Raw genomic sequence first — 13206 nt, forward strand, 5'->3', positions numbered from 1 at the left:
AAAGGTTATTTCACATGGGTCCAAGCAATATAACCTTGAACCTCTATTATCGCTTTAATGCACCCTACTTTCTTTCTGGAAAAAAAAATGTTCTCTGTTCCCCTGAGAGGCGCAGAGTACTAACATTGAAAATAATTATAATCCTTCCCTGGCCAACTATTGTTGGTAATGTCTGGTGTTCACACCTGTCTTAGTCAATGCATATAAACCAATGGCAAATTACTTCTCTCCAGGGAAATGTGTTTTAGAGTTAATCAGTGGTTGAAGTTACTTAATCTCTTTTTCTGGCGTGGGAGGAAAAAGTGGAAGGTTAGTCTGTGACTTTCAAATGGAAGCAATTGCTTTATTTTTACTTTTAACTGAATACAGAAAGTACTTGCCAAAATCCTTGCTAAAAGTTTATAACATATTTGAATGTTGCTTTGTGTTAAGCAATGTGCATCTGTAAAAAACACAATCGCAAAGACCATTAATTGGTTCAAGTTAATTGGTTCTCACCGAGATAAATATATACAGGGGCAACTGCTAAGAAATAAATAATAATACTAATAATACTAATAATAATACTACTAATAATAATAATAATAATAATAATACTACAACTACTACACCAATTGGCGGGAGCCCCTTCGACCACTGGAGGGTGTCGGTCCCGAGTGAGAGGCCCTGTACTCCCTGCTAGTCTCCAGGGGAGCTGGGGACCTGGGATGGAGGGTCCTGCACAAAGCGTTCGCGTCAGGAGAGATCCTATGTCACTTTACCGACTCGGACACCGCCTGCCCTTTCTGCGGTCAGTCCGAGTCGGTATCTCACATTTATTTTCTGTGCGCCAGGCTGCAGCCGCTGTTCTTGCTGCTTATGAACCTTCTTCTGCAGTTCTGGCTGCATTTCTCCCCCATCCTCATCATATTCGGGCACCCTGTTCATGGCTCCAGCAACAAGAGAGACCTCCTTGTGAATCTGCTCCTGGCTCTTGCTAAACTGGCAATTTACAAGACCAGGAAGCGCAAGATGATCGGGGAGGGTCTCTTTGACTGTGGGGCCATGTTCAGGGCCCTCGTCCGATCCAGGGTTCAGTTAGAGCACGCCCACGCAGAGTCTGCTGGCAACACGGCCACTTTTGTCGACCAGTGGGCTCTAGGGGGCGTACTCTGTACCACCTCCCCATTTTGTTTGAACATTTAATTTACAGTCCTTTTTTCTGGTTTTCTTTGAATTAGTTATAAGCCCGTTCCTTTTAGCATCCTCAAATTGAGGATGCTAATGAGAATTATTTTCTCCAGCCATCATTTGACGGCTGGAGATGTCCTGTACATTGGACGGTCCCATTTAATGGGTTTTAAATAGGACTAATAATAATAATAATAATAATAATAATAATAATAATAATAATACAGTACAGTATGACAGTGACAGGGAGGCTGGCCATTTTTTGTAATACACCTAACACCAAGACACTTCATTAGATATTAGTTTTTGATTTCTTTTTGCCCAATCTACTGGAAATGTAGTTTATTATAACGTTAAAGTGTTTGCTTTTTGCTCGATTACTCTTACTGTCCACCTATTTATGTTTCTGCTTGAGCCCCATACTATATCTCAGCAGTGATTTCATTCTACAGCTTTCAATGGATCACTTAACTAAACAAATACAAAAAAAAGAAGATCTAGAAGATAGGAACCAGAGAATAAAGAATGCATTTTTAACATCTATAAAATGCATTTCATTTTGTCCAGATGCATTTGAGTTTGATGATTGTATTGATGGCCTACATTTAATATTAAATATTAAATGTGCAAGATGATCAGGGATATAACAGCCAGAGCTATACAGAGGAGCTGAAATTATAGTGGATTTAAACTTTCAATTTAGATGTAATAATATTGAATCTAGATAATTATCTGCCTGCATAAGTTAAACTCTATTGGGAAAGGCTGATTTGTGAAGAAATAAAATGAATAAAAATGACATTTCAGTCCATCTTGTTTTGAAGTATTAATATAATTTATTCAGAATTAGTAAATCTTTAGATTTTACATGTGGTTCTTTTATGTTTCTTGAAAAATTATTTAATTGTGACAATGTATTGAAATTACACACAGACATTAAAATCAAATTGTATTTATAAAGATTTCCAAAAACTGACTATTTTTTGAAAACTTTAGTTGTTGCCTTTTTTTAGTCCAGAGTGTTGACAAGCCTGTCCTTTCATAAGCAATACTAAACTATTAAAAATGACTCTTAACCTTATTCTTAACCTGACTTCAATGGCATTTCAATCTAAGATTTCCTGCATTGTTATGCTCATAGAGTAAATAATCACAAAAGCACATATCATCTTAAAAATTGGAGGTGCAAAGTTTGACCGTGCTGTCGTTATCCCATGGAGTGACTTACCCAAGTTACAATATCACTTGGTGCCATCAACATAATTTGAGTACATTTTAACTAATATACTATATATTGCCATTGTCAGTTGATTTTCCTACAAGTCTTCATACTCTCAGCAGTAACTCACCTGTCTCAGACACATTCCTTCAGTGGGAAGTGCAGCATGTAAACATGTGCAGAGATTTAATCTAATTATTTATTTTTACAAATGCTATGAAAAAAATACCTTTAAAAAGCAAACACGTTTAACATAATGTGCCTTTCGTAGAAAAATGTGTAATCTATGAAGTGAGGATAATACATATTTGATAAGAATAGATTTGATTTGTTAACTCTATGTACTGCAGTTAAATGTCTGTCACACTTTACATAGTGAACAGAATAGTGTGCCTTGAATCTTCTCCAAACTGTTATCATAGCTATCCCTGCACACTATTAAATCACCTTGAGGGATATCACATTTCACATTAAACTCTTTTCAAACCCCAAGTAACCCTAAGCCACACATCCACTATTTTGCCTTATCTTACCCAACTTTCCCTGTCCAGTTAATGTTATCTGAATGTTTGTTTCAGAGCCCAATATTGTTTCTTCTTACGACATTGGAAATTTCATCTATTTCTTCTTCCGGGAGAATGCGGTAGAACATGACTGTGGTAAGACCGTCTTCTCGCGTGCAGCTCGAGTCTGTAAGAATGACATTGGGGGCAGGTTTCTCTTGGAAGACACATGGACCACTTTCACAAAATCCCGTCTGAACTGCTCCCGGCCTGGAGAAATCCCTTTTTACTACAACGAACTGCAAGGCACCTTCTTCTTACCAGAGCTTGATCTCCTGTATGGGATCTTCACCACTAATGTGTGAGTAACATCCACCCAGAGGTACAGGTCCAGCAGAATTAAAACATCTGATCAGTTAGTTAACCTCAGGATATGAATAAAGCTGTCCACTAGGAATGCATAAAAGTATGTCTGTTTATTTGAATAAAATACAGTTTGATATTCTATAGATTGTTTTAAAAGACGCCATTAGGTGTTTCATGAATATATATATATATATATATAATGTATTTTATACATTAAATTTGACTTTAATACAACATTATTTAAATAACTCATGAGTTAAAGCTTTTTTCCCTATATTTCCAATGCTGTACTGTGTGTATGTAGTCAGTATGTATGCATTCAGTACTATGTACATGTATATATATATGTTTATATGTGTTTGTTAATGTTTACATTTTTTGTTTTATCTATTGATGAACTTTATCCAAGCAGACAGTGTTATATCTAATTATGTTGTGCTATCTACACCATTGCTGGATTTGAAGGATTTGCTGACTCAGTCTATCCAAATTCTTTCATTTAGGAACAGCATCGCTGCCTCAGCAGTGTGTGTTTTCAATCTGAGTGCAATTACCCAAGTGTTCAACGGGCCATTCAAATACCAGGAGAACTCACGCTCTGCATGGCTGCCTTTTCCCAATCCCAACCCCGACTTCCAGGTAAATATCCAGAGTTTAGCACTTTTAATGGTAGCAGCTATCCACTGCAAGCCTTAAGGATATTGAAGGATAGCACCCATAAGACCAGAAAATTGTCTGTCCTGCCTTAGCAGTGACTGAGACCAGAGTACTGTGTGTCACCCATTTAATAAGTGTGTATATGCTATTACAGACTACAGCATGTATATTTCTTTAGAGTACAGCGTGTATATGCTATTAGAGTACAGCGTGTATTTGCTTTTAGAGTACAACGTGTATATGCTATTAGAGTACAGTGTGTATATGCTATTGCAGACCACAGCGTGTATATGCTATTAGAGTACAGTGTGTATATGTTTCATAGCTATAGTTTTTCAAGATGCTCCTTGTTAGTTCCCCACTAGGTTTTTTGTATCATCAATGTAAGACTGAAGCATCCCTGGAATGAAAAAAAAAACAAAAAAACTTTTACACGTGTGGAAGGTAACCCTAAGAATACTATTATTTCCATATAGCATTACGCTTAATTAAACTCTCTTCTCAAGTTCTACAAATCAGGAGCATCGACCTCACAGTAATCCTTAAGGTGTTTGCGTTTCAGATGTCCATTCTCATACAAAAACACATAAATGATGTTAATTTCTTCATCTCTTTATTTGTATTCTTTATTCATTGATTATGGAAAAATAAAAACCGAACATGTTTTGTCCTCAAGCGTCCGTCTTCAGCATATTGAAATAAGTTCCAAAGACATGATGAAAACCGGAAACAAAACAAGAATAAGAAACGAGATACAATGAATGATATGTGGAATGAGTACATGATTTAATTTTGTACAGCCTATTTATTCTACCTTTGACCCATACTACCCTTAGCCTTACTGGACTTGCGCATGGAAAGTGTCCTGAGTGGGAGTTGGTCCTGTAGCTGTACAATTTTCCCCTTTGTCCATCTTTGTCAGCACATACAATACACTGAAATAAATCATCTGCACAAGATAACAGGTACTTGGCTCTATTTTTAAGATGTTGGCAGTTCTCCTGCTGTGTAATGGAGTGCTGTAGGCCTGGCTGTACTGATTGTTCAATGTATTTAGAAACAACGTTGATCACTTAGCCAACAAAAGGTCTTGAACCCTAATTATTATGGATTGAATGTTTACAATGGATTGAGTCTTACTGGATGCATTACATTTTTCCTCTTTTGTTCATTGCATTGCTGGATACTGGGGCACAGTTACCAAGTCAATAATTGGCACTGGCAGAAGTAAGCAGTACAGCAAAAGGGGATCTTATACACTTTTGTACACCGAGTGTACAAAACATTAGGAACACCTAGCTAATATTGAGTTCCACCCCCTTTTGTCCTCAGAACAGCCTCAATTTGTCCTGGCATGGACTCTACAAGGTGTCGAAAGCGTTCCACAGGGATACTGGCCCATGTTGACTCCAATGCTTCCTACATTTGTGTCAAGTTGGCTGGTAGTGGATCTCTACTCCGAATAGCTCATTCCATCTCATCCCACAGATGCTCAATTAAATTGCTATCTCGTGACTGGGCAGGTACTGCAGTAAGTTGAATTCATTGTCATGTTTCGTGGAACAATTCCTGGACAACCCTAGCCTTGTAGCAGGGGGTATTATCCTGCTGAAAAAATCCATTAGCAGATGGGTACACTGCTGCCATGAAGGGATGCACCAGACTGGCAGTGATGTTCAGATATCCTGTGGCATTCAAACGTTGCTCCACTTTTATCAAGGAGCCCAATGTGTGCCATGAAAACACACCCCACACCATCACACTACCACCACCAGCCTGCAATGTTGACACGCGGCATGATGGATGCATGTACTCATGTGGTTTTCTCCATACCCTAGTCCTCCCATCAGGGGGAAAGAGCAGGAACCGGGATTCGTCAGACCAGGCAGTGTTTTTCCAAGTTTTCAGTGTCCAGTGTTTTCATTCCTTCACCCACTGCAACCGCAGTTTCTTGTGTTTTGCTGAAAAAAGTGGAACTCTGTTAGGTCTTCAGCTGCCATACCCCATCGTGTCAAGGTATGAAGAGTTGTGCATTCTTTTATGGGTCTTTCGGCACCAATTGTGTACTGGAATGTCAGTTGACTGCACAATTCGTGTCAGCCTCCTTTGGCCTCTTTCATCAATGAGCCGTTTTTGACCACTGGCCTGCTGTTGGCTGGATTTCCTTTGGGTGGTGGACCATCCTTGATACACACGGGAAACTGCTGAGCGTGAAACCCAGCACACTCAAACCGGCACTCCTGGCACCTACTACCATACCCCGTTCAAAGGCACTTAAATCTTTTGTCTTGCCCATTTACCATCTGAATGGCACACATACACAATCCATGTCTCAATTGTGTCAAGGCTTAAAAATCCTTCTTTAACCTGTCTCCCCTTCCTCTACACTGATTGAAGTGGATTTAAGTGGTTACATCAATAAGGGATCATAGCTTTCACCTGGATTCACCTCATCAGTCTTTCATAGAAAGAGCCGGTGTTCCTAATGTTTTGTACACTCAGTGTGTATATATATATATGTATATATATATATATATATATATATATATATATATATATATATATATATATTATGAGTGTGAGGCGTGTGAGTACAAATGGATTTTCCAGACAGTGATTTACGTGTAACAATTAAAATTTTATTTAATATTACACGAGAAAAAAAAGAAAAATAATAAAGAAGGATGTGAGGGAGGGAGTGTGGGAGTAATCAAAAATAAAGGAACGGAAGCCTCTTAGTCCTCTTCGCGTTCTGCTTAAATCCAAAAATAAAACAAAAAAGGAATAAAAACAGAAAAGAACCAAGTTAGTAAGGCCTCCGTTCGTGACACAGTCCAAACTCCCACATACTTCCCTCCAGCCTTTTTTTTCCCCGCCTCTATTCCTTAGGACCAACCCCGAACACAGTAGCACGTTCCCTTTAGTATGCAAACCCCGCCCCGGTAGTCAGTGGATCACCAATCCCAAACTGACAGGTATCCTTAATTTCACTTGACTCCAGTGGCTGGAATTTACATACTCGTACTTCCGCCCCTCACCAAGGTGCCGCCCCTCAAAAAGATGACTTTTGTCATGGTCACAAGACCTTGGTAAGGGAAGTCCCGAGTTGGTTTGATGCCTTCTACTGTTGGGAGGCTGAATTGCAGACCGAAACCCCTTTGACTCATCACATATCCCACCCCTCAGAGTGGAGCCGAAGGAACACTCGGAAACCTCTAACCCCTCCTTTTCCCCTCCCTCCCGGGAAAAAAAATCAGCGTTTTGATGTAACTTACCTGCACGATGCCTTATTTGAAAGGCGAAGGGTTGGAGCGCCAGGTACCACCGCGTAATCCTAGCGTTTGAATCCTTCATTGTGTCTAACCACTTTAAAGGGGCGTGATCTGTGATGAGTACAAAGGGTCGTCCCAGAAGATAGTATTTTAAGGACTCCACCGCCCATTTTACTGCCAGGCATTCTTTCTCTACCACAGAGTACCTTTGTTCTCTCGGCAGTAACTTCCGACTAATATATAATATCGGGTGTTCTATACCATTTTTTTCCTGGGACAGAACCGCCCCCAGACCAGTGTGTGATGCATCGGTCTGAAGGATGAACTCTCGGCTGAAATCCGGGCTTACTAATGCTGGGGCCTGACTCAAATTAGTTTTAATAGATTCAAAGGCTGTCTGACACTCTGCACTCCACTTAATTTTATTTGGAGCGTTCTTTTTAGTGAGATCAGTGAGAGGGGCGGCTATAGTGGAAAAGTGTGGAATAAAGCGGCGGTAATAACCAGCCAACCCTAACAGTGATCTCACCTGGGTTTTCGTGGTAGGTACCGGTGAATCCAACAAAGCCTGGACTTTTGAAACCAACGGTTTCACTCTACCCTTACCCATTATGAAACCTAAATATTTTGTTTCTTCTTTTCCAATAGCGCACTTTGCCATGTTCGCTGTGAGTCCCGCCTTCCTCAGAGACTGTAGGACGGCTTTTAATCTACTCAAATGTTCTTTCCAGGAAGAACTGTATATGACTACATCATCGATATATGCAGCTGCATACTCTCGATGAGGTTGTAATACCCTGTCCATCAGTCTCTGGAAAGTTGCGGGAGCTCCATGAAGTCCGAACGGCATAGTACAAAATTGAAAAAGACCATCTGGGGTTGAGAATGCCGTTTTCTCACGAGAGGCTTTTGCTAATGGAATTTGCCAGTATCCTTTCGTCAGATCCAAAGTTGAAATAAACCGAGCTCGCCCCAGCCTGTCTAAGAGTTCATCTACCCGAGGCATGGGATATGCATCAAACTTAGAGATAGCATTCACCCTCCTAAAGTCTATACATAACCGTAGTGACCCATCTGGTTTGTCTATTGGTACAATTGGGCTACACCACTCACTTCGGGAAGGTTCAATTATCCCAAGTTTCAACATACACTCCACCTCCCTCCGGACAGAATCTCTCCGACTTTCTGGAATGCGATACGGTCTCTGTCTAACTCTCAGACCTGGCGGAGTGATAATAGCATGTTCAATCAAATGCGTTCTTCCGGGCACGTTAGAAAACACATCACCAAACATTTTGATTAAATTGCTTACCTCTTTGCGTTGATCAGGAGTTAATTGTTCCCCCATCGGAACCCCAGCTGCTGATACTGGCTCAATTGAGGGTCCATAGTCCTCTCCCTCCTGTTCGGGAGATATAAAATGGACCTCCCGTTCTTTCCACGGTTTGAGGAGATTAACATGATAAATTTGATTTTCCTTCCGACGCCCAGGCTGTCGGATCTCATAATTAACTTTTCCAATTGCTCGAATAACCTCAAAGGGACCCTGCCATTTAGCAAACAACTTAGATTCTGATGAGGGCAACAACAACAACACTTTGTCTCCAGGTCGAAAGTTCCTAATTCTTGCATTTTTATTGTAGCTTTGCTGCTGCTTCTGCTGTGCCACTTTGAGATTGTCATGTGCCAATCGACCGACTAATTCTAAGCGATCGCGTAGCTGTAATACATATTTCACTATATTTTTAGAGTCTTTTGACTGTTCTTCCCAGCCTTCTCTTATGAGATCCAAGATACCCCGCGGCTGCCGACCGTACAAGAGCTCAAACGGAGAGAACCCCGTTGAGGATTGTGGTACCTCACGAACTGCAAAGAGCAAGTAGGGAAGCAGTTTAGCCCAATTACGTTTCTCCTGATCTACAAAGCGGCGCAACATACTTTTCAAAGTCTGATTAAATCGTTCAACAAGCCCATCCGTTTGAGGATGAAAAACTGAGGTTCGAATTGAACGGATTTTCAATAATTTGTATAATTGCTGAATACAGCCAGACATAAAATTAGTGCCCTGATCAGTGAGAATTTCTTTCGGGATTCCCACCCTAGAAAATATTTTAACCAATTCATTTGCTACTACTTCTGCACTCATAGAGCGTAAGGGAACAGCTTCTGGATATCGTGTTGCGTAGTCCACTACTACCAGAATATACCGATATCCTGACTCTGCTCCCTTCAGAGGGCCTACTAAATCTACACCAATCCTCTCAAACGGTACTCCAATAATTGGCAGTGAGACCAGAGGTGCGGGGCGAACTAACTTAGGGGCAGCTAATTGACATTCCGGACACTCAGATACATACTTCCGCACAAGACCATAAACCCCTGGCCAAAAAAACCGGGCCAGAATTCGTTCCTGAGTCTTTTCAGTTCCTAAATGACCTGCAAATGGAATGTCATGCGCCAATCTCATGACTTCTGACTGAAAAGGCCTAGGAACCAATAACTGTTTTACGAGCTGTCCCGTCCCGGGAGCCCGGGTTATTCTATATAATAAGTGCCCAGATACAGAAAAATGCATATCCTTCCCCTCAACATATCTAACCTGTTTCCAAGCATACTGTAATGTGGGATCATTTTGTTGTTCATAGCCCAGGTCAATATCTCGGTCCCAATGATTAGGTACGCTGAGAGAAGTGTCTTTTATTATGTGACCTTCCACATCAGTAACCTCGCAGCCCCGGTCACACTGAACACCTACTCCTTTACCCTGCCGTTTACAAGATTGGTTTACCTTTGAGTCAGACCCCTCCCCTTGTCGTCTCAGAGTTCCCTCATATTTTTCCACCCTGCGCTCTCTCTTTGTTTTTCTCGGGCGGATTTTAGGGTTAAACAGGTCGGATTGTAACGGGAAAATCTCGCCAATTGTTTTCTCCCGTTGTTTAGATTGTCCCCTGGTAGAAACTAAGACCATTTCCCGACCTAAAATACGATCAAAAAACGGCCAGTCTCTTCCCAGGAGAACAGGGTATGGTAAACATTGCGCTACAGCCACTTTAACGTAAGCTGAGTAATCATCAACAGTAAGTCTAACTTTAGTGGTGGGATAAACCCGAGTTTCTCCGTGGATACATGAGATAGCCACTTTACCCTGTGGCTCCCAGGTTACCCCCTCCAAAAGAGCTTGTCGAATCAATGTTTGTGCACACCCAGAGTCCGCAAATGCATAAGTACTCTTTCCCCCGACCTGTACTCTTAACTGATAAGGGCCCTCCCGACATTCCCCAGTGTTCTTACCTGTTACTGCCGACCAGGATCTTCTTGCCAGGTCTACCTCCATCATTGGACAATCCCTGGCTATATGTCCGGGCTCATTGCATCGGTAACAAACTGGGGTAGAAGGCACCAACGGGGTTTGCTTGTCCTGTGAGTCAGTGACCGACAGGTTAGGGGGTTTTTCTCTCGCCCAAGATGGGGCTAACCTCGACCTCCATGGTCTGAAGGTCTGGTTACCTCCTCTGGGCTTCACTGATGGGTTGGTCCTGGTTAGTTTAGGCGCAGGAGTGGGGTCAGAGGCGGCGCCTTCATTCGCATCCTCATAAGCCTCCGCCAGGATGATGGCCTTCTCGAGAGTGGTAGGTTGATTCCTTTTAACCCACTCCCGATTTCCTGGCGGTAGTATGGAGGTGAACTGCTCTATAGCGATCTTCTGCACCAGTTCTTGGGGTGTGTGTTCTTCCGGTTGCAGCCACCGGGTGCACTGATCCAGGAGATACTGTCCCGCAACCCGGGGCCGCACCCCCTTGGACAGCTGGTATTCCCGGAAACGGCGCCGGTATGTTTCTTCCGTGATCCCGAGGCGTGAGAGAATGGCTTCTTTTACTTTTATATAATCCGCGGCCTCCGAGGCCATCAAGGCTCTGTACGCTGCTTGCGCTTGTCCTGTCAAACAGGGTGCCAATTTCATGGCCCAGTGTTCCTTGGGCCACCCTGCTGCTTCTGCCACTCTCTCAAAGGTGACCAAGAACGCCTCAGGATCATCTTCCGGAGTCATCTTCTGTAGCTTTGGTTGTGAAGAAAACATCCGGGCAACCGCTGTTTCCGCCGCTGGTGTCGAGATTTTCTCTACCAGCTGACCAAAGAACTGGGCGAGCTGTTCCTGGCGCCGTGCTTCCCTCTCCTCTCGCTTCTCCTCCTGCTCCCTAAACATCACCAAAACTGTAGCTGGATCCATCTCCCACAATGACACCACGTGTGAGGCGTGTGAGTACAAATGGATTTTCCAGACAGTGATTTACGTGTAACAATTAAAATTTTATTTAATATTACACGAAAAAAAAAGAAAAATAATAAAGAAGGATGTGAGGGAGGGAGTGCGGGAGTAATCAAAAATAAAGGAACGGAAGCCTCTTAGTCCTCTTCGCGTTCTGCTTAAATCCAAAAATAAAACAAAAAAGGAATAAAAACAGAAAAGAACCAAGTTAGTAAGGCCTCCGTTCGTGACACAGTCCAAACTCCCAAGTACTTCCCTCCAGCCTTTTTTCCCCCGCCTCTATTCCTTAGGACCAACCCCGAACACAGTAGCACGTTCCCTTTAGTATGCAAACCCCGCCCCGGTAGTCAGTGGATCACCAATCCCAAACTGACAGGTATCCTTAATTTCACTTGACTCCAGTGGCTGGAATTTACATACTCGTACTTCCGCCCCTCACCAAGGTGCCGCCCCTCAAAAAGATGACTTTTGTCATGGTCACAAGACCTTGGTAAGGGAAATCCCGAGTTGGTTTGATGACTTCTACTGTTGGGAGGCTGAATTGCAGACCGAAACCCCTTTGACTCATCACAATATATATATATATATATAAAATGCAATTATTTATACTGCAATGACATAAAATGTGTTTCAAACTTCAATGTGTTTTGCTCTGCAGCAAAGAAATAAAACTGAAGAAATGAATATCCTGTTGTACAGTAAGATATCCTGCAGACCTGGGGAGCACAGCTGCAGTCTTCAAGGACAATTCCTCACCAGGATATAGATGTTATCAATTAAATAAACCTTTATCCCTTTTCTTTAGTGTGTTAAAGCACCAAGCAGTCAGTGCTTTGCTGCTGTAAAGAATCTAGGATTTATCAGGGGATTTAAATTGATGTCAAGAAATGTTTGTTTTGGGTATGTATGTGTTGGATTATTTTTTAAAGCTCCTATGACTGTCTATGAAACAAGTCATGTTGAGTGATGCCCTGCCGTTATGGATTCTGACCCGTCAGTGAGATGAGATTTAAAGCTTCATGGTCATTTTTGCAGAAAAGTCTGGCTCTTATGCATAGTGGTTAAGACACACACTTGTGGTTTGTATGGCCGCCAGTTTGCTCCCAAGCTCCGCTTTGTTACACCTACTAACATAAACAATGCCTCCTCCTGTTTTATCTTATCAGTGTGGCACCATAGACCACGGAGTGTACATGAACCTGACAGAGAGGAACCTACAGGATGCCCAGAAGTTCATCCTGATGCATGAAGTTGTCCAGCCAGTCATTCCTATTCCCTACTTCATGGAGGACAATAACCGCTTCTCACATATTGTGGTGGATGTTGTACAGGGCAAAGACATGCTCTTTCATATCATTTATCTTGCAACAGGTAACCATCATGTTATAGAATACAATGGTAAAAATTCTCAATGCTGTTTACTGTACATAAAGTCATTAAATTAACCCAGACATTAACCCCAATGGTAATGTAAAACAAATAAGAAACAACTATTCAGAAAGGAGATGTCCACCAAAGGTTTGATTTCACCAGTTCTTTATTGCGTTTGACACAAGGGCCAAAACAAATGTAATATATTTTTTTGCCTGTGGCCTTGTCCATTGGAGCTCTAAAGCTGCCCTGTGTGCTGGCTGAACTGTGAGGTAAATAATTATTGCTTGATGATAGCTATTGCCAGCAGGCAGGATAAGTGGCACTCTGAGTCCCTTGTGGGGGGTGAACTGTGATGCAATGATTATGACAACTATTGCC

General features: G+C 41.9%; 1 protein-coding gene across 3 annotated transcripts in view; it reads left to right on the top strand.

Moving 5' to 3' along the window:
- LOC121314193 (semaphorin-5A-like) overlaps positions 1–13206 on the top strand; it is a 135888-nt gene that overhangs the window by 71889 nt on the left and 50793 nt on the right. For all 3 annotated transcript variants that reach the window (XM_041247203.1, XM_041247204.1, XM_041247205.1), the window contains exons 8-10: positions 2968–3253; positions 3762–3897; positions 12621–12825. In XM_041247203.1, the coding sequence (XP_041103137.1) occupies positions 2968–3253; positions 3762–3897; positions 12621–12825 (627 nt within the window). The remainder of the gene's footprint in view (positions 1–2967; positions 3254–3761; positions 3898–12620; positions 12826–13206) is intronic.

Source organism: Polyodon spathula, chromosome 4 (assembly GCF_017654505.1).
Source record: "Polyodon spathula isolate WHYD16114869_AA chromosome 4, ASM1765450v1, whole genome shotgun sequence".
Taxonomy (NCBI): Eukaryota; Metazoa; Chordata; class Actinopteri; order Acipenseriformes; family Polyodontidae; genus Polyodon; species Polyodon spathula.